Here is a 26,563-nt window from a genome sequence, read left to right as displayed (position 1 = left end):
CGCGCACTGCTTCGGCTGGTTGCATTATCGGGCTTTTTAAGTGAGATGAATCAGGGGGTGTTTGATTGATTGCTTCAAGGTCGTTAAGTCTGGAACTGTGATGATGATTTGGTGATTTGCAGCACGCTCTGGTCTAACCGTCGGAGTCGCCGCGATGATGCTTATTTTTGGTGCAAAAGTTCATCGGGCTCAAGCAGTAATTTTGCGAAATGGTAATTATGTGATGTCAGATAGTGCAGTTTATAGTTTTTTTTTGTATCTCATGGGGGTAACTAACCTCGCATATTTAAGTTTCACTGCATGCAACTGCATATAACAAGATTTCGATTGTGTGTCTTATAACCGTAAATTTTTAAGAATAACACTTTTTTGAAGCAATATGTAAAAAAGCAAAGCCTTGGTGCTGCATTTCGATTCGGAACTCGACCTTCTGTTTATTATACACAGACTGTACTGGACAAACGCGGGGCCAGCGCTACGATTCTACTGACACCAACAGTCTGTTCCGAGCCGGGACTCGAACGTACGACAACTGGCTTGTTAAGCCAACATCGTACCTCGAGATATCATGAGAGAATTGAAACATAACTTTTATTTTTGCGATTGTGCGTTAGTGAACCCTATAATTTTGCAATTCAGATGACAAATAAACACATTTTGTTTGCCGGATCCTGTTATTTAATTGCGTAACTTAGAAGGAATTATAGTTTTTTTTTTATTTTCAATATTTAGGTAAACAACATAGAAACTTGAAATTTATGTTCCGAAATTTCGAATTAAAAATTAGAAACTAAGGATTAAGGTATAGTATTTTGGGATTATAAATTTTCTTCGGCAGTTATGCATAAAATTGCTGCAAAAAACCTGCTGAAGAAAATCACCTCCGAAAAAGTTCGATACCCTATCAGATTTAAAGTTAAATTTTATTTTAGATTTAGTTTGGATTATGATATTAAAATTTCCAATTTCAGGTTACTTTTATGTGATAAAATTTCAATATCAAAAATTTGCAATACGGCTTCGGATTTATAATTTCCAATTTTTGTTTTCGTATTACAAATACTATTTATTACTACGCATCTATTTGAATAGAACGTATATTCGGACACCCCACCCACCCATTCACCGGACGAACATCGCGAATGGTTGGATAGCATAGCTCACTACAACGTGAATTTACCGCAATTTAATGTTTCTGTTGATGAGGTTCAAAGAATGCTAGTGTCATTAGATGCTTCTAAAGGTCCCGGTCCGAATAATCTACCGCCAGCTTTTGCTAAGCAGTTTGCTACTAGCCTCTACAGGATGATATTGACGCACTTATACGCTGGAGCACATTGAACGGCATGCAGGTTAATGCCACTAAATGCTGCGCCATCACCTTCAGCCGCTTACGCAATCCTTTGCATTTTGGTTATACAATAGGTTCCAGCAGTCTTCCCCGAGTGAATGAAATAAAAGATCTGGGTGTAATAATCGACTCTAAGGTCAAATTCAACGGGCATATTTCCATGATTACTGCCAAAGCGTTTGCCACCTTAGGTTTCTTGAAAAGAAATACTAGTGCATTTCAAAATATCTATGCGCTCAAATCACTATACTGTGCTCTAGTCCGCAGCATTCTGGAATACGCTGTTGTTATATGGGCGCCATATCACGCTGCGCAACTAAACAGAATCGAAGCTATACAGAAAAACTTTATAAAATATGCTCTACGTGTCCTGCCCTGGAATAACACTATTCACCTTCCGCCATACGAGGAACGATGTCAACTAATTAACCTGGAGTCACTGGCAGTAAGAAGAAAACTACTTCAGCGGCTTTTTGTATTTGGTTTACTCAATGGAGAAATCGACTGCAGCTCTTTGTTAGGTTCTATTGGTATTACCGTTCCACGGAGGCAGCTGCGAAATTACACGCTGCTGTGGCAACATACTCATCGTACCAACTACGCTTATAACGCACCATGGAATATTCGCTGCCGAGTTTTCAGCGAAGTTTGTGACGTCTTTGATTTTAACATCAGTAAAAGTACTTATAGACAAAGAATTCAACACCTAGACTAAGTAAATATCTGTACAACTTTATGTTGAAGATTTACCAATAAATTAAATTATTTAATCCCTAATCTCGGATTTATGGTTTGAAATTTAGGCTCACAGAACTTCGACTTTCCGATTATGTAATTTGAAAATAGGTTCTGAGGTTTTTAAAGTCAGAAATTTGGGATTGTATCGATTGGAATCATTAAAGATTTTGGACTAAGGATTCCAGGTATAGGTTTTCGAATGTGTTGATTACAATTTTTAGAATGTCGGAATGTGGTACTACATTTAGAAAACAGAATTTTTGGCTTTTTGTCTATTGACAGAGTTTTTGACTATTTGTTTATTAATTTAATCCTTTTCCATCTGCCCTTAGTGGTCTCCATGAAAGTTAGTGGATGAGGAAAAGCCAATTTGAGGACATCCTCATAGAGGCACAAAACCCCATCATGTTTTTTTGAGTCAATTTACAATAAGTCATCAACAAGATTACGAACATTGCAAACTTAATTTCTAATTCAATAATTAGTATATAGATTCAATTTAGTCATTACATTAAACAATAATACTATTGTTAATATGGTCAATAAAAAAACATTCTACATAGACACTTTTTTATGGAATTTGTGTGACGGTTCACAAAGTTTCAAACTCAAAGATCTCCTCTACTGAAGCGAAAGCTCGAACACAAGCAGTGACTGGTTCATTAGGTATATCGCAACAATGGGCGATGTACTCTGGGTTGAAGCATTCAGCAAATCGAAATGACTATTGCGGAGCACGAAAGTTTAGCAAAGAGAGAATTCTTGGTGAGTCGACTTCTCAATTTAATACCTTGGCCACAAATACAGCTTGTTGAATTCTCCTGCGTCGTTCAAGCGTATCAAGACCAATGAGACGACACCGCTCGGAATGCGGGGGTTGATAAGCAGGATCACGCCAGGGAAGATTTTTTAATGCTAAGTGGATAATGCTGATAAGGAGACCAGATCAAACACGCGTTTTCCTATAACGGTCTCACAAGTAAACAATATAGAGCTTTTAGACAGTATGGATCCTTGAATTCACGACCAGTTTTTCCAATAAAGACGAGCTGACGAATTGTCTTAGAAATTATAGATGAGCGGTTCAGGGTAAATTTAACTTGGCGTTGAGCAAAACACCGAGGTCGTTTACATGATCAACTCTATTGAGTACATGACCATCGATCCTATAATCGAACAAAATAGGCTTCGCAGAGCGGTGGAACGTCATGATTTGGCATTTTGCAGTTCTTACTATATGCCAGTTTCCACGACACCACATTATAAAAACATCCAGCTGTCTCTGTAAATCACATTACCTACACATCTATAGACCACACAACCAAATACAGAGGAGCTGCATAGCCGCAATGTTACAGAGTCCGCTTTGTCAAGCGTGATCGTGGGTTCGAATCTTAGTAGAATCAGGCCATTCGACGTTAGAAAGAACTTAAGCATGGGTTTATTCTCAGGCACCCCATCACGACGCTTCCTTTACGCTGAATTCTATGATACGATACGATGATATGTAAAGTTCAACAGGTCAACAGGATCGTTAGCAATGTAGTTTTTCGTACAAGAAGCTTACTACAATTTCAAACAATTTAGATGCAGCAAGAAGACTAGTTATTCCCTGATAATTCCTTATGTTCCGCCGATTGCCACTTTTAAACACAGGAAACATGTAAGACTGCTTTTAAATCTTTGGAAATTTCCGTTGTTCGAATGATCGATCAAAACAACCAGGAGTTTCGAATGTAGGATTAAATTCAACTGTTGAATTCATTAGATTTTTGCTTTGTAATCGGGATCTCAGGTTATGCGAAATTTGTATTTCTGACCAACAAGGGAGCTACTTAGTTTCAAGGTTACAGTGCAGCGTTCGCTTTGACAAGCGAATGGTTATGGGATTGACACATCTCCAGGGAATTATAGTTGGCGATACTTGACAGGAGAAACGAGCTTGTCAGTATAGTGAAGCAGTAAACGTAAAAAGGAAGGGTAAAAACATATCAAACAAGCATGGATAGATAATAGGCATTTCACTCTTTAAAGTGGTACAGTGCTTTTTCGATTTTATCACGGTCAAAAAAAAATTACCGTGAATTTGGCGAAACCGCGAATTTAGCGAAATGATAAAAATTGAATTTTTTGTGTAGGATTCAATTGAAATTTATGATATTTTGAGTAAAATTCATAGTTGAATGGAGTATAAGCACAAGAACAATACAAATGAATAAACGAGAAAAGGTTAGTTTACGATATTCTTCTCCATAGAATTTTAGCGAACTTTCTCTCCGCTATTATCCATGCAATATCAATATGATTTGTACTGCTCATTTTTTAGCATAGCTAGCAGAGTCTAATGCTTGTTAATGTGAAATTGTGAAACCGCTAGATTTTATAATTTTTAAATTCACGCTCTATGAGGACAAAACTGTAGGGCTATTTGAGTTGTTAGCAGATATTCTTTCTCAACTGCTCGAATAATACGTAATTTTCGCTTCAAAGTCAATAAAATACGTATTCATTTTTCCCAAAATTATGACAAAAATCATTCGCAACAGATATGACACTTGGTTGCCTCAGAAAATTGATCAAATAAATTGAGTTCATAAAACTATACACCTGCAAGGACACAAGGCACAAGTGAAAATGATGTTTCGGATACATTTTCTGCAACTGGAAGTACATTATTCTTGATTTTAAGTTTAAAAGTTAAAAAGCGTGATAAAAACGAGAAAAAAAAACCGTGAGAAAATCGAGCGTGAATTTGGCGAGTAGTGATAAAAACGACTGTTGATAAAAGCGAAAAAGCACTGTATTGCTAATAATAATACAGTAGACACCCGGCAAAATATCACAATAGATCATGATCGCAATGCAATGGTTAGTCCATACAGGACTCTACATTTTCGAAACGGAGCAATGAAAATGAAGATTTCTCGCACTCATTTCGATTCGAACAGTTTCGTTTTTAGTTGATTCCTCTCGGCTACTGTCATCGAATCATGATGAATATTTTCGTTGTCGATCAGATTTAATTACGATTTTTCCCCGTCTGTTGTTAATCGGATCATTTCACATGAAACCGATGACTGTTCCAATTGTCGCAGAGAGTGACTGATAAAGAGACTCTTTCCTTTCCTCCTTCCTTGCCTTCTCTTGCCTTTCCTTTAGCACCGCATCGCGTCGTTTGATGATAGTTTTATAATACCGCCGCTGTCTAAGAGCAAGCCCACTAGTGGCTAAATTGAAGTTTCTAAAGCTAGTTTGGCAACTCCCACCATAACGCGGCAACCGCACCGGGCGTTGCTATGTTGGTTTGGGAAATAACAATCCTCACCTCGGGTAGTAGCGAGTTATTATATTTGGCAACGCGATAGCAACGAGCCGAATCGTTGCTATTTGATGAAATGTCAAACTGTTGTTTTTTTTTGTGCTCGATAGTGAATGTTCGTAATAATATTACGAAGATGATGAGAGTTTCGAATGCGGACTCAATTTGTCGGCCTCGGAAGACGAAGTGTTTTGCCTCGCTTGTTAAACACGTCGTAGGACGCAAGTGTCGGCTTGAACCACTACTTAATTTTATTTCCGATTTAGCTGAAATTTAGCACAGGGTGTTTTTTCGGACAGGTAAACATTTTGTATAGGCTTTTTTTATTGAGATGACTATTTTGGTTGGCATTTTGGTCTGCAACCTACACGATGCGGAAAGCTCAAATCCTCACAAGTTTGGCCAATATTATTAAATAAACCTGGTAGGTTTAAGCAAATCTGCTCGGGAGTATTACCAACTATTTTCCCGTTTCGTTCGGTCGTTGTATAAAAAAAAACATTTTTCTCCTTTACCGCTGTTTCAATCTTCAAAAACAACCTAAGATCGAAAGCGGCGTTGGAAATGGTCATCGGTATAGACCGTTGTTAAAACGCCGTATGGCGGTCAATATTTGGCTATTTACTGGCTGAGAGTCGCCCCGAATCTTTCCAAAAACCATTTTCTTAATCGCGTATAAGGGAATTTGTTTTGCGAAATCACTTTCTTCATCACTAGAATCAATCAAATAATCGAAAACAATTTACGCGTTCTATATTTAAGTTCTTTTTGGTGGCAAATTTTCAAATAATAATAGCAAACTGTGGGAACCGAGACAGCATGAAATACAGAATACAAAATGACAGTTCGCCAGCTTTCAGTAGAATAGTCATTTAAGCCAACGTTGCGGGACGTGCCCAGTTTTACGGAATTACTTTAAATAAACATATAAGGATGAAAAAATTTATGTACGCACAAGTAAAAAAATCTGCAAAAGAATTATGTTATCGATAACTTGGGAGAACGGAAACAAAGTTAAAACAAAGTTACGTGAAATGGAGGGAACATTTTATAAAGTAGAAAGAACGTAGATCATTCCGGAAACTATTATTATTACTAGATCCGCAAAAAATATGCGAAATACATCACAAACAAACATTTTGCCAACGCTAGCTAGTGACGGTCTTCAGAAATTGGCAACTGCCGGTGTGAAAAAGAAATAGTGGAATTGGTAATCCCCATTAGCAACGATCGGTGCGCAAATCGGTTGCTATCCAAAATAGCAACGGCCAGCGTTGTGAAAATAGCAACTCAAATGGCAACTCACCGGTGCGCTTGCTCTAAGCCGTTGTTAGAACAGCAAAGGCATACAATACATACGTTTTCAATCGCCAATCGTCAGGTGATAGTGACGCTGTTATTCTCCGCTTTCAAGTGAAAATCATTTCTTTCCTTTTCAAGCCTTTCAGCTGTCAAAATCAGAGCTAGAGCTTTCAAGTAGTTTTTATCTCACAAAGTGCTCGAAATTGAAACAAATGTTTTTCAATTCAGAGTGACAGGTTAAAGTATCACTATAAACTGATGATTGTCAATTAAAAATGGCTTTGTCAGGCTCCGAGTCCATACATGAAAAAATGAGATACACTTCGAGAATTTATAATAAATCAATTTACCTCAGTTTTTTTGTCTTCAACCCTTAAATGCGCAATGTTGTTTTAAAACAACATTACTAATAACGTTTTTTAATATATAGGTTTTTTTGGTTTTTTTTTAGAAATATAGTTCATTAGAACAACTCTCTAGGCTCTAACGAAGAGAACTTAACAGCTGGAAGTACTGCATTTGAATGTTTTGTTTTTATTTTCGCTGTCAAAAACTCGAGAACGAAAAAAAACATGGCGAGATTTCCGACTGGTGCTGACTATCTCTGAAAATAAATTTTAAAATAAGGCTAGTGGTAAGTGAAAATGTCTGAATTATCAGAAATTATACTAAAAAAGATCAATTTTTAAGTTACTGTTAACAAAAGTAATAGTTTCGACTTTATTCTGCGATAAAGTTTCAGTGTTGTTTTAAAACAACATGGTAATATTTTCACATTGTAAAGTAAATCTTCTAATTTTTTTATGCATATTGGTTAGTTTGAGAGCAGTAAACCTGTTAAACAAAGATTTTATGTTTTTAGATGATTTTTCAATGTAGTGAGTATTTAAGGGTTAAAATAAGTCTCTATGTTGCATAATGAAACACGATTTTGATGAAAAATAGTTTCAGAGTATTACTGAATATGTTTCTGTAAGTGTTCTTATCTGCTTATTTCTTTATGTGGGCTGCGACCCGAAACATTCGATCTATTGTGATATTGCGCAGGTGTTTTCTGTACTCTGCACTTCATATTATTGGCGGTATCACTATTTTATTTATTTATTTATTGATTTCGTCAAACAAAATTCATAACCAACTTGCAATGGGGGTGAATGCCCTTGCCCCTACGACTCGAGGGGTCCCCAAGGCTAGTCATCGTTTCCTTCCAGTTAAATAAAATTTAATTATTCAATCTTCCTGGGCGCCGGTCCTGCTATATGTTATTTATAAAAGAAACTGGAGATCAACAAACTGCAAACAGTTGATTGGTAAAATCAAGGGATGCATTCGAAAAGTCGACGTAAAAGCCGCACAACGCTCCTTTTCCGGCATCATGAGAAAGTTTTGTCGGAAGGCCGGTAACGGTGCTTTCTCAAATGTTCAATATTTTTTCTTAGTTCATAATGAGCCATTCGCTTTTCAAAGCAGAGTCTGTAATCTCTCTGTTACGGAGTTCCACTGATTCTTATCTGTTAACAGGGGCCCAAATTTTATGTATATTGGAAATTCTCAAATTCAAGTATTGATATTCGTCAGACTCGCGATATCTCGGCATTGAAGCTTGAGACGTTTTTTAAAAGACTCGCACTCAGCACGCACCTGGTCCATCAGCATCCCGTCCCTAATTTTGGAAATGAGCTGCTTAAATTGGTCCATAGTGCCACTCAATGTTTGCTCTGTGTGGCCAGCAAGTACGACCATGGATTAAAGTCCAGGCAACCAAAGTCTGGAGAGCTGGGACGCCACAAAGTCTTATCGAAAAAATCAGTCAAATTCTCCCGACACCATGCATGGACGATGTTCGTCGTGTGGGGCAGTAGGACGCCCTGTTGAAAGACGCAATGTTTCCCGTAGATATAATGGAGTGCTGCGGCTACATCCTGAAATAGTTTCGTCAGTCTTTTCGACGTCTGCGTTAAGAAAGTGAGTCAATCATATGGAAAACGTATGGGGATATTTAACCTTGATTTTTTTTCAATGTTATCATTTCATAAAAATCTCATACATTCTATTTACCTGTTTTGCGAAGTTGTCTCAAGTTGGTCTCAAGGCAAGAGGCTGGCCTTAACAAGCCAATCGTTGTATGTTCGAATCTCGTCTGAAAGAGATTGTTAAAGTCAAAAAGATCGTAGTACTAGCCTCGCAATTCTCCTGTGCTAACTAACGGCCTGCGGTATCTGCGTGGAATAAACAGAAGCTCAAATTCCGAACTATATTGCAGCAACTGGGTTTTGCTTTGATTTTATAGTTGTGTGAAAGCTATCAGCTTTCTTAATCTTTTCCTCTTAAGTGTTACATACTAGTTTAAGTTTTTACAGTTTGTATCATAGTTTAGTATCAAAAGACGTTGTTTTACAGCAGGCTTCTAAAAACATGTGACGAAATGCGAATAAATAGTCTGGCAGTCGTTTTCTGTGACAAAACATCATTTCGCAAGATTTTGTGCAAAGTTCAATGTGATGCCTTCTTGTAAGACAAAACGGACGAAATCTGGAAATAAATTGGTATATTGTCAAATAACTTAAAAACCTTAAGATTCGTCTGTCGCATAATTATAAATCTGTTATAATTTATCTAGCATAATGGCTGGCAACATTGGTTTTAGGTCAAAATTAATTTTCATGTTATCTTTGCGCGTGTCTATCAATACTGAGATACACGATTCCGACAATCGCTCACTACGTATTTATTTCCTAAAATGAATATAAAAAATGAAATCCTCAACTTTAAATATGATCGAATTATATTTTCAAGGATGGATAAACAAAAACGTAAATTTCTTGAACAACAATCGCAAATCTTGAGCAATAGCGATACGCCTGTGTAACGTAAAAATAGGACCTAGATATCAAACGAGCTGAAAACTAACTTCTACCTTATCCACAAAAAAAATTCCTTCAACCAACAACTCGGAACGCTACGGAAAAATCTCTTTAACATAACAATCGACCAGCTTAAAGCTGTCGAAACTCTATGGAAAAAGGAAAACTCCTCTTGCACCACCCAGTCGTTTCAGATTTTCCATTTCAATTTTCTCCAACCTATGTGGATGGAGTCCTTATATACACAGTAAAAGAGCGACGTGGCATCGCAGGTTTATCTACTAACGCAACAGCATAGTGATAGCTGATAAGTGCTGACAAGCTGTGCAACTGCGAACCGTAAAGAGAATGTAGAGATTTTAGCAGCATAACTGCACTGTTCATGTGTCGTGCCATTGTTGTGAAGAGACCCTTCGCATGGGACACTTTTAGAAGTAAAAATATTTCACCGTAAAAGCGCAAATTGAAAATCAATAGTTCGAGGGGGGAAATACGTTCGCACGATTCTGGCTTACTCTGGGGTGGCCCAATATATAGTCATAAGCAGAGTATCTACGTGGAATACATGTCGGGTGCGTTGGCGAATGGACGCTGACAGAGAATTTATGCTCTGACACGTTCGAGTCAGTCTAATCGCATTCACCGGTTCCACTGCTTGTATCATATTTGCCCTGTCTGGGGTGAGCCGATTTGACGGTGTCTAGGCTAAGCGATGCCCGTTACTAAAGCTTTGGATAGATCCGAGTCGGCTTTTCAGAGAGAGAATTTATACTTGATCTAACTTTTTCATGCTAAGTTATTAACGTGTGTATTTCTTTTGTTTTTTTCCGACAGACACCGGAGGAGAAAAGTCCTTTGTATCCGGTAGAATTATCCACCGAGCTTATACTCGCCTGCACGGTAGCTCTCTCGCCTTCCAACTCACTCAAGCAGACACACCCAAAGGTTGTGGAACGCCTTCCGGATCTCATAAGGTAAGTGGTGCGAGCGAGCACAATCTATATCACCACCGGACAGGACCTTTCTCTCCAACCCCCGTCTCATGCACACACATAGAGACAAATTTGTTTCTTCTAGTGCAACAGTTTCTCCACGTTGGTGTGTTTGTGTTGTTGTTCTTACGCTGATACTGAATACCTACTTGAGCGTTCGAATAGGACAGTATAAACAAACGTTTGAGCATAGAACTATGCTGCGCAGTAGTGGTATTGGTTCTGATGTTTGACAAGCAAAGAAACATTGCCTTGACGAAGGCTGCCGTTTGGATCGCCTAGAAATGCAATTTCATACGTTCCAATCGAACTAATACATGTGTGGGTCTATGTCAGACATAAAAGTTGTAATGAAGTTCTCTGCGGACTGGTTTCGGCGTCGACGAAGTGTGGGTGTGCGTGGACCGACGGATCTCGCTCTATGCTGTGGTTGCCTCGTGTGGTTTCTGAGTTTGGACCAAACGTTGTCCTATGTAAACTAGAGATCACAGTGAATTTCATCCGACGGTGATAGTCGTAAAATTTTGCAATCCGTTCCTGTCCCTGTGGTGTAGCGGATGGCAGCACATAACAGACGATGTCTACGTTCCAAATCGGTGGCGAGTTCAAGGCTAAAGCTTTTAGGCTAAGCCATCTTGGAGTATCGTGTGGACGGACGGACGGACGAACGGGGGACAGTGCTGTCCTATGGCAATCCGGAATAACGTCGGCAGCAGATCGTGTTCTATGTTTTACGGATTTTGTCGAATATTCAATTGTCACTTATGTATTTTTGCAATCAATTCATGATCTTTAATGAAGTGTCTGTGTTCACCATTGACAAAATTGTTCATTAAATAAGCTATTGTCATATATTTATTTGAATAGAAATATAGTACTTCTCAGTAAAAAATCTTATAGTACTGAGAAAACATCGTGAGCATAAATTTCGGTTACCTTCAAACGATAGTCTGGTGAAATTGCAATTGCACTAGTTTATCGGTACATCGTGCATGTTGGTTTCAAATGACCAAATTTTTTCAAATTAAAAATGTTACTAATATTTAGACAAAACTTATTTATTGATCAAGCATTCCAATGAACGTATGGTTTATGCTGGAGAACCACGGACAAATTAAGAAAAACGTGTATTTTTCTAAATATTACTAATTTTTCCAGATTAAATTCAAAAACCGATGCCTTTAGAATGTTAACTACCAAGAGCTTTTTGATTCAAAATGACTCTTTGCATCTTTTGAAATTATCAGAATATGAATATTTTGAAAAAATTTTGAATTAGTATTTTTATAAAAAAATTATTCTACCATAAAAAAAATATTTTTCATTTCTCCATCCTGGATTTTTTTTTTAAAAGTTGCGTATTAACGTCAAGTTTCTTTAAAAAAATTTAAAAAAAATTCAACTCTTTTTTAAAATTGAAATTTAATGTTTATTTTTAATTTTTTTTGTCAGAATTTTGTTTTGTACAGTGTATATTTTTTATGATGCATTTTTAATTTCCTACAATTATTCTCAAACAGTTTTTCTATACGACCAACGGTTTCTGGGCTACAATGTTTTGAATAAAGCCTTTGCCAAAAGGCATACGTCCTTTTAGAATATAACTCATGGGTGTAAAAAATCTCTCCATCTGTGAAAATGCTCAGTTTGCTAAGCCAAATACGTGTGCAAAGTTGCATGCAAATCAAAAATATTGATATTCGACCATAGGACATTTAGCGCGATTCTGCTCTAAAGTAAGTTAACTCATGTTTAATTTTTTTTTCTTATGATTTTACATAATTTATTCACATTTTACGCATTTCAATATCAATTTACGGGCTCTGATCACTGTGTGGTTTATTTTGTCAAGTTTATATTGAATTTCGGTGGGTTTTCCCTACTATTCAAAACAAATTTGTTGACGTTTCAGTCTACTTGTCCTTTGTTTTGACCATCTTCATACTTATATTTTATAATCATACACATAAAACAAACATAAAATAACTCTCTTCGGTGGGTTTTCTTATTTTAATCTCGAGTTTGAGCGTAAGGTTGGATCGCCCTCACAACAATATGCTCTACAAACTGAGGGAGATTTACAGGCATTGTAATGCACAAAAATTGAGAAACAATTTTTTTCTCTGAAAACTAATAAACTAAAAAATGAAGCGAGTATCACTCTTTGTTACTCATTTTTCAAAATTGTCTTAATTTGCGATGAAGATAGGTTTGAATTCAAGACAGAGGCAAGTATCATAATCAATATGGGTCATTCCATGTCAAGTGTCCGCGGTAATGCATCGACCATCTCCGATTTCGACCAAAATTTATGAGTCGATGTATTTTGGGCCGGAACTTATAAGTACAAAGTGTTGTCAAATCTAGAAAATCTATAACGAGCGTCTTAGCAGAGTGATTGAGATCAATCAAAGAAATAGTTATCGGTTTCCGTTATACTCTACTAAATTTTTTGGAAATAAATATTGAAATTCAGTCCGCAAATATATATTTCGACTGTGACGTACAGTCTTCCTCAGTGCTTATGTGGACTGGTTTACTGGTTGGTAGTCGAAATATATATTTGCGGACTGAATTTCAATATTTATTTCCAAAAAATTTAGTAGAGTATAACGGAAACCGATAACTATTTCTTTGATTGATCACAAAGTGTTGTACCGATTGGTGGACCCCTCGGCCAATGGTAATGCCTCCACTTTTTGCGAATTTAGCAAAACACCTTTTTTGTTTTGTGAATATCTCGGGACCCTGAAGAGCTACAGGTGATATTGACATATCATTTAGAAGGGTTTGAGACGTAGAATCGAGCTACGTGATCAATTTTTTCCTGAAGTGTTGCCAACATTTCATTTTTTTCGATTCGAAACATAATTTGCAATTTCCTCGAAGTATCCCCCCTTCGATTTTGATTTTGACCACGCCAATGTGTTTAGCAGACGATTTTACATAGGAATCACTTATCAGCAAAAAACAAAATGTAGCATTCCAGAGATACAGCATTTTCAAAATTGCAAGATTTTGGCTTTTGTCTACGCACGAAAGTGCTTCTACATAAATTGCTGCTATCTTGATAGTATTCTAGCAGGCGTTTGTGTTATCGAAGAGATGTTCCTTAGAGGAGCATCCGTTAATGATGTAACGCAAAAAATTCCGTTTTAGAATCATTTTCACGAAAAGTTACAGGATAGTTTTGGTTACACTTTTCCCATGATTCTTCATTTTATTGGTTTATCACATTGTAAAAATCATCCAATTTAAAACCGTTTCCTAACAGGCGAATTGTAATTTTTTATCCTGATTTATGGTTTGCTATGATTTCAAAATTGTAAACAATTTGTCTCATCACGTGTGCAGTCATTTCATTTTTGAAGATGGTGTGTTTAATTGGATTGTATTTAAAACAAAATTGTATCGCTGGAAAACGGTATTGGTTATCACAGCAGCTTACGCAATGAGATTTACTAGCTTCTAAGGGAGCATTCATAAATGACGTAGCTTTTTTTAGGTTTTTTGTACTCGCCTTTCCCCTCTGCCACCGTAGCACTTTACGTAGCTTTATAACAAACTCCGTCGACTCGACTCATCGACTCACAAATTTTGGTCGAAATCGGAGATGGTCGATGCATTTCCTCGGACACTTGACATGGAATGACCCATATGTCATTTACGTTTTTGTCGTACCTCATTATTTCAGAGCAATTGCACTTTGCGTTAAACCGTCTGATTTGTACCAACAACGTATAGCTTCTGCTAACCAAGTTGTATATAACGCTGGTCGACAAAAAAGAAAAAAAAGTTGCACCGAAGCTCAAAAAAGTTGCTCTAAAAAGATTATAGCTTTTCAACCATTCCTGTGAATTTAAATGGATTTGAATGAACACTCATTCTAGTCTCTGAAAAAGTTATCACCAGAATTCACAGGAATGGTTAAAAAGCTATAATCTTTGATATTTTTATAGTTTGAGCTCTAGGATGAAACCTGTGTTTACCAGTGTAATTGACCCTAAGCATTAGTTCAGACACATTCAAATCTACATTTGAAATTCTTCACACTCTTACACATAATTCGATACTCTATCAATTTTACTGGACCGGATTTATTTGAGAGTGAATTTGAACATGGAAAAAGTTGTTGCACAAAGAGCAACGGAATCAAAAATAGTGGAACATCGGTGTTTTTGACGATACGCATGATTTTAGCTGTTTTCTAATGTGTTCTAAAAAGTTTCTGAGTTATGTAAGTACACTAAGGTCGCTTTTTACGCGGGTTTTTTACGCGGCTTTTTTTACGCAGATTCCGGAATTTGCGCGGTTTTTTACGCGGATTCAGGAATTTACGCGGTTTTTTTTGCGCGGATTTCGGTTTCTCTTCACTCGGATTGCAGAATAAACGCTGGTTTTTTTACGCGGATTCCGGAATTTACGCGGTTTTTTACGTAGATTCCGGAATTTACGCGTTTTTTTTTACGCAGATTCCGCAATTTACGCGGGTTTTTTTACGCGGCTTTTTTACGCAGATTCCGGAATTTGCGCGTTTTTTTACGCGGATTCCGGAATTAACGCGTTTTTTGCGCGGATTTCGGTTTCTCTTCACTCGGATTGCAGAATAAACGCTGTTTTTTTTCGCGGATTCCGGAATTTACGCGTTTTTTTTTACGTGGATTCCGGAACTTACGCGGTTTTTTTTACGCGGACTCCGGAGTTGGCATGTATCCCCCGCGTAAAAAGCGACTTGAGTGTACTTTATTTGGATGGTTGAAATTTTTGGCTTAACGGGGATTTACAACGAAATAGAAAGGGATCTGGCAGTACGGCTATTGTCAGCACCTGTGAACTGGCTGCTCAGTAAAAGTTTACATTTCATGTGTTTGTTCATCAACTTTTTTGCTGAAACTAGTGTGTTTGATGCGAGTAGCTGCTGATGATTCAGTAAGATCAGTTCAAATTGTTGTTTCGATTTTGTTATGTGTTGATATTCGAGCTCATACCCAGTAAAAGATATTCGACGCTGTATCTTACGCCACACTGAAAATGCAGGAAAGTCTCGCGTGTTTTTTCCTGCTGTTTTTTCAACCTTCATCATACATTCTTTATGCGTTTGCTTGTGATGACAAGTGACATTTTCCGTACATTCACAGGCAAAAGTGTATATATCGTTTTGCGAACTGATAGAACGGTATTTGCTGATGTTGATGTTGGTTTTACGTGCGTTATGCTAGTAGCTCCGCGTTTTCTGTAAAAAATTTATCTATAAATTGATTTCTGAAACATCTCGTAAAATGGTCTATAGCCGTGTGAGGTCGATTCGATTTCGCTCGACCGATCGTCGTATCTCGGTGCTCCTGTTTTTCCACTTTTTGTCGATAACGCTTGTAATTGTGGTAGAGCGTGTGGATGATCTGTTTGGATGACTTTATGCGGTGAATGGTTGTAGAAAAAAGCGGCACGTCTGTGCAAGCGCTGCAATGTCGTTGTAATAATTTATTTCAATTCATGTTTTCAACCACAGAAAGGGACACAACAACACATATTGATATACCATAAAGTAGTCTCATAAAAGTTCATCTTTTTGTGGGAACGCAGTATAACGGACACTTTCCATGTGTTTTTCGAATCTGTTTCTATTATTTCTTTGCGTTTTCGACGTTAAAAATTTGAAAATTTCAGCTATGGAAGGCAGTCAACTGATATCTTCTTTACATACCCTAATACTTCTTATTGTTTTTTGTGATTCATTTTTATTAATTTCAAATTACATGTTCCCGTAAATTTTTTTCCGTATTATTTAAACAGCAATAACGTGAAATAGCCCTTTAGGTTACAAATCTGTTACTTAAAAAGCAACTAAGTTCACTTCCAGGCAAGTAACAACGCATACTGTCATATATTAAGCACGTGTTACGGTAGTTCAACTATCTAATTATGGACGTTTCAACCACATGCAAAATTTTCTCTGTCGAAAAATGCTCCCTTTCCATCTCCAGTCAAGAAACAACACCGTCGCATATGTTGTACATGTTAGCCCGTGAACAGTGCGGCCTTCGCTGCGAGGCCGACTCGCCCTGCCGAGGTTAATGTAAAGCACTACTTAGGGCTGTACATTAACCCACGGCAAGGCGAACTGCATCGCAACTCAAGCCGCCCCAGTATGCTCTCGGTCTTACTAGTTCCGTCTATCTCCAATTCATCCGGTGTGCGTGTATTAGTTTGTTGTACGCATACGGAGAAGAGAAATAAAAGACAAGAGCTGCCAAGTAACATTTTTTCCCTTCATACAGTATGCAAACGTTGATGATTTCAAAGACTTCAAATGCGGCTTGGAATCACATCACGATCTGTAAACTGCGTTAGAGAAAAACACAAACATTTGTTTTTTGCAAGCTATCTAAAAGCCACGCGTTTCTTTTTTGGAATCTTGTTTACTGACTATATAAGCAGATCTGATGATACTAAAATGCCTTAATCAGTCACGATACTGCTGAAGATAATAACAAAAAATAATAAACTTTCAATCACCATCAACAGCAGTATTGCAGTTTTTTCTCGATTGCACACGTATAGAAATGTACGAACAAAATTGTACCACTGCAATACGAATAGTACCGCTGCAGTACGAATAGAAGTATACCGCTGAAATGTACGAATAAAAGAGTACCGCTGCAATCATAGACAACGAGACCCTGCGGTTCTTTACTACACTGTTGCTTTTACCGGCATGTTTTCTTTCAAGACATCAGTTTTCATTAAGTTCTGAAAGCAGGTTTATAAACTGTTCAAGAATGGGGATTGTTTCAAACTTTTTGGAAAACTTTTACCTTCGAGACATCATATTAGTCTAAGCTCATGGAAGCAAAAACAAATTGACCTATTGGGACGGGGAGACTGTCAATTTTTATTTGCATCACAGGGAACGGATGGTGTCCATTCACGTCGTCTGTGCTAGGAATGCTCGCATGTAATTGGTTCATTATTCGCGTAAATTTGTTATTGAAACTTTTATCAATTTTACCGCTTAACAATGAAATTACAGTGATAACTAGCATATAACAAAATTGTTATACATTTTATCTATCCAACAACATATTGGTTATTGTTATCCATCATGTGGTTATGCTGTTATTAACGTTTGAAATCTGACGCAACATTTGCCAGTTTCATTTCCAATTTTACAGAATGCATCCCAGTATAGTAAACAAAGACGTAGTCCCACGTCAAAAAAGGCCGAAGTCGTGCACGCCGCTGATTTCGGACACTTGACTGTAGAATGTAGATATTGATGCAGGAAGAAGAAGCTTTACTTTGAACGTAATTAAAATTGCTTAGAATTGATTCAAGAAGTAAGAAGTAAGGCAATTCTAATAATCAATGAGATTTACTGTCTCCTAAGCTAGATAGTGAAATTTTCGTAAAAGCTTTTGACTTTCTCCTGCGTTAATGCGTGGAAAAAAGACAAATCTAAACGAGCTCTCTTATTATGGTAGGAATTGCGTCCATAACCCTACTTCTGAACTTCTAAACCTGATAAAAAGTAACATTCTCCATAACACATAACAATTCTTTTTTTTTTCACGACTAAAATTTGCCAAATTCAAACAAGAATAAACTTGTGCGCTGTTATTGTTTCCAGATGGCCGAAAATTGCGCCCGTGATTTTCGCCATATCATGTCACCTACTAAAATCGATTACACACGGGCCAGAAATCGAATCTAGTAAACCGCAATTATTAGCTAGGGCTTCAATTTGCATGCTTAGATTAGTTTGCAATTTAGCCGCAAAGATGGCGCAGCAATCCTAACTTCTTTCTTTTACACGCTACAACCTTGTGGTTTTCGACTAAATTGTAGATTATAAAATTTTATGAAACTACAAAAAAAATCTATCTTTTTCAGCTTCTGATCTACAAGTTTTTGTAAAAATTTTCTTTCGATTGAAATTGAATAATTCCGTCTTTTCCTGCTGAGTACGGAAGTTTTTCGAGTACCTAAGTAAAACTATGACGCAACACTTGAAAAACACATTTTTTGTCAATTAGTCACCTCATCGACTTCATTTTCCGATATATTGAAAGATGTGTTTTTTGTGTTTTTGTGATACCTATTTCAATTTAAATGCAACTATAGATTTCATATAAAACTACCCTTGCTATGCATTAATTGTATGGAATACTTACACCAGTGCTTTGATACTCTATTTAATAATCGATTTCCCTGTCTTTAGCAAAGTTTCTTTGTATAGTTATAGGTATAGGTATAGTGCTTCTAACCAGCTCGAAAGTGCGTAAAAGGCCTCAGAGTATTTGTTCGTCGAGTTCGTCGCTTCTACGTTTGCTTGACGGAGAACTTCATTCAAGTTTCTGGAAACTTTATCCGTTTCCGACTTGGCTAGGAGCACCAAAATGCACACGAACGGTTAAAAAGTTATAATTTTTCTTATTTTTACAGTTTGAGTTCTAGGGATTTTTTTTTCTTTTTTGTCGACCAGTCGTCAACGCTTTGCATCTCTAACAACTATAACGGAAAGGAAGGTTACTATGTCACCGTGGTCAGAGATGGATTCATCCTCCAATGTAACAATAAGCAACGTTTAATATGACTCCTCCCCCTAAAATTACGTAACGCTAAACGACTTGTCTCTCCTAAATTTTCGATTTTAAAAAAATATCACAGTTAAGGAACTGCCTTTCGTTCATTTTCTGCAAGCTCTTTGTTCATTATCCTAATGTTGACTCTATTAATTTCCTGTTTGTTTACCGCGATGCTTCCCCCCTTCCGAAGGTTGTGATTTTAAGTCACACTTCAAGGGTTACTGCTAGCCGAAGTGCATGTTTTTCTAACTTTTCATTGACAGCAGACCAATATTTTCTGCATGCGTACAATTTCACGGTTGCGTTTCGATTCACAACCACGTGTGTCGTGTTCCAAAGTTTTTCTCTCTGAATAGAAAAACAGACTCCGTCCATCACATTAGCAGTTGAGGTAACGTCACAATTTCCCGATGGATGTATTGAAAAAAAAAAACTCAGCTGACAACGTGTAAAGCCGCAGCTGAATGGGAATCCTCCACATGGGCAGGAGGTATTTTTTACGTTTTTCACTCTCACTCTTACGCGAGTGGACGAGATCTTCTGGCCTGAAAATACGCACCACCAATATCCGTTGCAGTAAGTTGAGCATCTTCGATTTGCCGTTTGATCGCTTGGGTGGCTTTCCGCTTGTTTCGATCCGGTCGACGAGTTTTTAGCGCGCGGCACAGCGTTCGTTTTTTTTCCGCTGTTTGCCACCCAAGTTGAATCGATCATCTTCGACGAGTTATTAGCGACTTGATGTAAACAACTGCTTTTTTGAAATGAATTTTCTCGGATGGACTCTCCGTCATTTACTGATTTTCTGGATCTGGATGATTGATGGTTTATTCAGTTTGCTTACTTTTGCTGTGTTGGCAGCATATTTGCTACTGAACTGAAAATCGCGATTTCTTCCTAACTATGTACCTACCTACATTGAACCAGTTTAACATATCATGAAGCGAAATGCACTGTTTTTCCCTAACTGTCCGTCAACTGTGAGTGAGCCAAAAGGTTAAATTTTCTTTGAACGACATATTCACCGATTTCGTCTGGGACTCTTGCATGAAGTGGCGATAAATATCGCATCCGAAGTAGGACGGCTGTAAACAGATGTGTCGGCTCAGACGTCATCTCTTTTCCTTTATTTCGGTGATGTAAAATTAAGTGTTTCAAGTAGCTTACATCGACATCGGTCTATCAGGCCAACATGGGTGTTCCAGGTTTTGGCAGATAGTGTTTTCTTAACTCCACTTAGTTGCTTTATGATTTCCTTTCACTCGAACGTGTGCATTCGCGGTATGCCCTTTGACTTCCTTCATGCAGATAAAAAGGAAACTCTCGAATTCCGTGCCTGCTTGTATATGTCAATGTCTAGAGGCACGATCAATCTTCGTGGGTGGGAGAACAGAAGCGCATGGTCTATGTAATTCCTTCCGGGTACGCCCAACGATCTGATAAATCTTCGTTAATTATACCTCAGGCCATTACGTCAATATCAAAATTAAATGAAATTAATTTTTTCATGGTGCGAGGAGTACCAGACTCTGTATCACCCCTTTTCCAACTGCCACAACAGGCAATCGTCATAGTTTTCAAAGCTTTGAATACGGAAATTGAGATGTCGCGAGTCAGATTCATGTTAAGGGGTCGTTGAATGTAGTAGCAACTGTACTGTAGACTATGATGTTCATAGAAAAAAATCATTTTCCAGCCCCTTGAGAAGAATATGTCGCTAGATTATCACGGCTTGGTTGAATTTAGCGAACAAGTTTTGCTTGATGTGCCAACCCGTTTGTAGTTGAAGGGGGAAGCGGATATGCGCGAGAGATACCATATTTAGGGACGGCCAGCAACTGTGTATATTTACAGTGCGTGAATATCTCTACCTCTTGCACCCCTCATTTCCTCAGAATGCGGTTTGCTTTGAACTTATGTTGTCGTTTTCCACTCAATGTCTGTAGCATAAATATGCGCAATGTGTGTATGCAAAATGAACCGTATATCTGCATTACAAAATATTTTTTGTGACATATGCAAACAATAGATAGATGAGTCAATCAAATGGCAATGATGAGGGTTACCGGATCGGTACATGGATCATTGGATGGATATAAAGCCATGTTGCAATACACTTCCTATCTCCCTGCCGAACTTTTCTCTAGACTTTGGTGTAGGCAAATGTGCACTTTGCCGGTGTAGTTTTTACTAAATTTTATTAGCCAGAAATATGGGTGCGATAATGAAACGTGCATTACTGGACTATCCCCTTTGCAATTTACAGGTTTCAGTTCATTTAATTCTCTAGAAGGGGAAAAAACTGAGCTGTTACCAAAAGAACATGCTAATAAATTGGTTTTAATAACGATGTGTTCTCTTAAGCTTGACATGGAACATACAAATGAAATTCAAAAACCTGCTAAATATCGTTAACTTTGAAAATTAGATGAAAGCGGCGTTAGTTTCTAAATGCTTGCTTTGAACATTGGTTCCAGTGTGATATGTTTTAATATGTATTCATATGATGTTAAGAGCAACAGCAGCGAAATATGATGAGTAAATTGATGTATATTTTCCAACGAAAAACACAAGATTCCGGAAATTCGTAATTCAAATAGTCCAAGTGTTCTGTGTTTGGTTTTCAATGGTGAAAAATAAAAAAATACATATATTAGCAGGGTGTCGAAAACCTTTTAAAGCCTGGAAAATCAGCGAATGTCAAGGAGTTCATTTTTCGGTCAGGGAAATCAGGGAATATCAGGGAAAACTGAAAAATATTCAGGAAAAAATTTTCAACCGAAAATTTTTTCGCCACCCTGATTAGGTATATGAGTCGTTGCGAACCCGAGTGGTCTATGTGCCATCGAGCAAATTGTTCAGGAGAAGCAATTTTCGAAAAATCTCTGAATAAAATTCTGTTCAAAGGATTCTTTCAAACAAAATGTTCTAATATAAAGGTTATGAAGTGGTTTAACATTGGGATACATAAAATTAACAGTTTCTTTGCGAAATCGGTGATTTTATCTCACCAATGTACAAAGGCCACTCTGACTTCATATATATATTCACTGGAATCCTCGAATCGTTTCGGAACAGAGTGGTCTATGTATACACAAACCCGGTAAATGACAAAGAAAATGACGGTAAATCGTATAAAATGGCTAGTGTCACATGTTATATGATACATATAGCATGTCACATGTAAGATGTCACGTGTTACATTACATGTAACACAAGATATTACATATTACATAACATTTTACATGTTACATTTTTCGTGTTACATTACGTCTAACATGTTACATATCACCTGTGACATGTACAAAACAAGTGGCATGTTCCTTATCACATGTAATATGCTACATGTTGCGTGTTGCATGATAGTATTACATCGATTTATGTACATAGACCACTCTATTCCGAAACAAAACGGCCATTCTGTTTCGGACGAATTTTCAACACGGAATAAATAAGCTTTAAAATTCGATTTTCCGAAATTTTCTTAATCTCCCAACTTTAGCTTCTTGAGTAGATGCGGTTTATGCAAAAAACTCATTTTCGAAAAAAATGGTCTTTAGACCACTCTGTTCCGCAAGCAACGGCTCATATATAAATTACATAACCCACCTAAGGGCAGAGGGGGTATCCTCCAGCGTTACGAATGGTTACATTGTGCAGGGAGTAGTGAGATCAGCGGTATGTAACAAAAATATAATTCACAGGGTGGAAAAGTTTTTAAAAACTAATTTTCTGATTTCTTTTGATATTCCCTGATAGGATAATCGCTGTTATATTCATCTCATCACTCTCATTGTTATGTCAAATTTACCCAAACTCTCAAGGTACATGTTTTTTTTCCTCTCGATTTAGTCGAGTAGTCGTGAATTTTACTTAGCAAATATAGTAAAACTAGCTGAATGTACCCGGCCTTTCCAGAAAATGTAATCCGTCATGTACGATTTAAAAATTTGCGCCGGACATAAATATTTGGATTCTGGACGTCATCTTGATATCGAAAATATACATATTGCAGTGCATATATTCGTTTTTCATAAAATTCTGAAACCGGAAGTCGCCATATTGAATTTAAAAAATGTCGTTGGACTTTTATTTCTGGTTTCTGAAGGTCATTCTGGTTCCGGAAAAACCAATGTTTGAAGGTTTGTAAACGTTTTTTACAGTTGTATACAGCTTCCCAGAAACCAAAAATCGCCATATTTGTTTTAGAAATACATCGGACATCATATTTCATATCCCTAGACATCAACTTTTGGCCATGACCGACCGAGGGCATGAAAATTATCGTACCTTTTCAAAAAGTTCCCATAGAGCACTGAATGGCCTGACTTTCTTATGAATTAAGACCTCCTCCCTCTTTGATAGCTGCCCCTTTCTCTTTTCGACATCATGTTCCGGTCTCTGGAATTCTGTTCAATTTCTTCAATTTCCGGTCTCCAGATATGACCAAAGGCCTGAAAACTATCGTGTTCATTCAGAAAGTTCCCATAATGCAGGAAAAAACTTGATTTTCTGACCAATTAGGACCCTCTCCTCCTTTGGGAGTTGTTCCTTTCTCTTCCCAATATTACTATGACCACTTCCTCTGTACAAAGAACACGTATGCCAAGTTTGGTTAAAATCGGTGCAGTCATTCGAGAGCCTTGCTGGAACATACATACTTACATACAAAACTTTTTTTAAATAAATAGCTGGATTTTAGGAGCTCTTATCTTATTTGATCGATGCGATTAACCAAATTTTTATTCGGTAGAAGTTGAGCTTCAGCAACTTTTCTAAACATATTTTTTATTCAAAACGCTAAATTGGACTCTCCGTTATCAAATTATGCAAGAAATATGTCAAGAAATCGTTCCAAAAACGGATCAAAGCAGGTTGGATGTTTTGAAACACTTCTCTAGAAACATTTGCACGAAAGCCGATTTTCTGCTGCAAACAGACGTCACTACGTTTCAAAAAAGGCCGAAATCATTGAACAAATATAATAAATATGCTTACGTGCTCATATGGAATCGTTCAGCATTGTATATTTAGTAAAATTAACTAGATTTATCCTGAATTTTGTAAAACAAACCATTCTTCACAACGCTTCCATATCCATCTCGAAACTTGAATCACTGCTCAATTATTCATCTGACGATGCCCCCATATTCATCACACTGTTAATCATGAATGAATCACATTATCATGAACGAACGTAGCCGCAGCCCGTCGCAGTAGGTTACCTAGATATTCACTGCAGTTGTTTACGTGCAAAATTGGTAACCTAGGTAACCACTACAGTGCTGTAGATTTATGTCAATTATGTCGGAATAATTCAACATTTTTAGTATGATTTTTTCGTATTAACAGAAACTGAATTGGCAACTTTTGATTTTCTTCAACGCAGTGAAAACAGATAAAAATACATACAGATGAAATTTAGGAATTGTAGAAATTCATCTCATATATTTCTGCCAATTAAAGCTTGTTTTAGGAAATTTGAAACCCAAGTTTACATAATAAATGCTATATTTAAGGTATCCAGCCCAGCGGCTTTTAATTAGTGGGAATTTGGATTCATTTTTGCCAGTGTGCGTTTGTCAAAATTGACATCGTCAACCAGCGTTGCCGGTGCTATTAATGTTTTGACTGGCTGTCGTGTGTGCCAAAAAGAGAAGCACACATTTTCATTTGTCAAGTCTCTATATGTGATCTTGTGTAGGTGTGAAGAGATTCGTTTGCCTTCGCCATGTCAATGACAGCAGCCGGCAACCGTTGGGAACGGTCGGCGGCAAAAATAGAAAAGATTCTATTTTTTGCAACAACAACAAGCGACGGTCGACCGCTGTGTTCTGATTGGTCGAAAAAGAACGGAACGGTAGCGGTTGACCGCTGCAACGGTTAGTCTGATACAGGCTTTACAGAAGGTAAAATAGCTTCCACAGTGCATGTTGACCGTGTATCTTAACTCCCCCACTGTTGGGGCAGCACAAAGGTTGCGATCAGCAACCGATTTTGAACAGCAAAATGCCCTTTTCAAGGCAAATAAACAAGTAATTGAAGGGTGAAAATTTCCTAGCATCAACACAAGCAAACATTCTTCGCGGGATCCTAGCAATCAAATTCTGTTGTAGTTTATTTAGTTAATACCCCCACTGTTGGGACAGCACAAAGGCTGCGATCAACATAACCGATTTTGAATGACAAACTGCCCCGTTAGAACGCATTCAAAAAGGCAGTTAATTCGAATATGCAGAACTAATATGAAGTCGATTCAATCAATCAGCATTAACAGAATTTCGTCGTCTCCCAGCTGCCAAGTTGCAACATGATGCAACACGCAACAACGAGCAAACGAAATCGCTTGATGTTACAAACCGCAATGAAATTCGGGTTAAAACCGTTGCGTGTGTGAGAGCACCATCGGTGTTTATTCGCTGGAAACAAATATCGAATGCGAATTGATTGATTGATTTCTTTTGAAGGGACTTTAACTCCAAACGGTCATTCGTCCCTAAACCGAATGCGAATTGTAGAATAATTTGTCTAAAGAATATTAGAGAATTAGACAACTGAACAGAAAGGCGTGGCCTATTACGTAGCACCCTTCGGCTATAAAAGAGTGTTTCTGGGAAAACTAGCTACATTCATTAGTCGGAGCAAGCATTATGTGCGGATTCTAGCAGTTACATCTGTCGCGGCCGTTTAATTTACAGAAGGTGAAATAGCTTCTACAGTGCATGTTGTCCGTGTATCTTAACTCCCCCACTGTTGGGACAGCACAAAGGATGCGATCAGCAACCGATTTTGAACAGCAAAATGCCTTTTTCAAGGCAAATAAACAAGTAATTGAAGGGTGAAAATTTCCTAGCATCAACACAAGCAAACATTCTTCGCGGGATCCTAGCAATCAAATTCTGTTGTAGTTTATTTAGTTGATACCCTCACTGTTGGGACATCACCAAGGCAACATAACCGATTTTGAATAACAAACTGCCGCATTCACAAAAGGCAGTTAATTCGAATATGCAGTACTGATATAAAGTCGATTCTATCATCACCAAATCCAATTTTGAACAGCAAAATGCCTTTTGACGTAGAACTACGATTTACTTTAGCATACCACACAGGGATGCAAACTGAAAAACTGGGACGAAATTTGTCCCTTTTGAAATGCTTATAGGTCGGTTGGTTCTCAACCGATTTTCTTCATTCTTGCAGCAATCGATTTGAAAATTATACACGCATCTGCCCAAATGCAGAAAAATGTTGTTTGAATCTACGAACTATTGCACTATTGAAAATTGTCAAGCCTTGTTGAAATAAAAATAAAGTCCTCTGATTGGTCGCTTGCTTGCTGTGTGTATGATATGGTATCATGTGTGTATGTGTGTATGATATGGTATGATGTGTGTGTGTCTATGATATGGTAT

The 26,563-nt window shown here is 37.5% G+C and overlaps 1 protein-coding gene across 3 annotated transcripts in view; it reads left to right on the top strand.

Moving 5' to 3' along the window:
- Positions 1-26,563, top strand: part of LOC129727740 (S phase cyclin A-associated protein in the endoplasmic reticulum) — a 165,586-nt gene that overhangs the window by 15,382 nt on the left and 123,641 nt on the right. For all 3 annotated transcript variants that reach the window (XM_055685864.1, XM_055685862.1, XM_055685863.1), the window contains one exon: positions 10,409-10,548. In XM_055685864.1, coding sequence (XP_055541839.1) covers positions 10,409-10,548 — 140 coding nt within the window. The remainder of the gene's footprint in view (positions 1-10,408; positions 10,549-26,563) is intronic.

The sequence above is a fragment of the Wyeomyia smithii genome, chromosome 3 (genome assembly GCF_029784165.1).
Source record: "Wyeomyia smithii strain HCP4-BCI-WySm-NY-G18 chromosome 3, ASM2978416v1, whole genome shotgun sequence".
Classification (NCBI taxonomy): domain Eukaryota; kingdom Metazoa; phylum Arthropoda; class Insecta; order Diptera; family Culicidae; genus Wyeomyia; species Wyeomyia smithii.
Note: the sequence above shows the minus strand (reverse complement) of the source record. Positions and strands in the feature narration are given on the sequence as shown.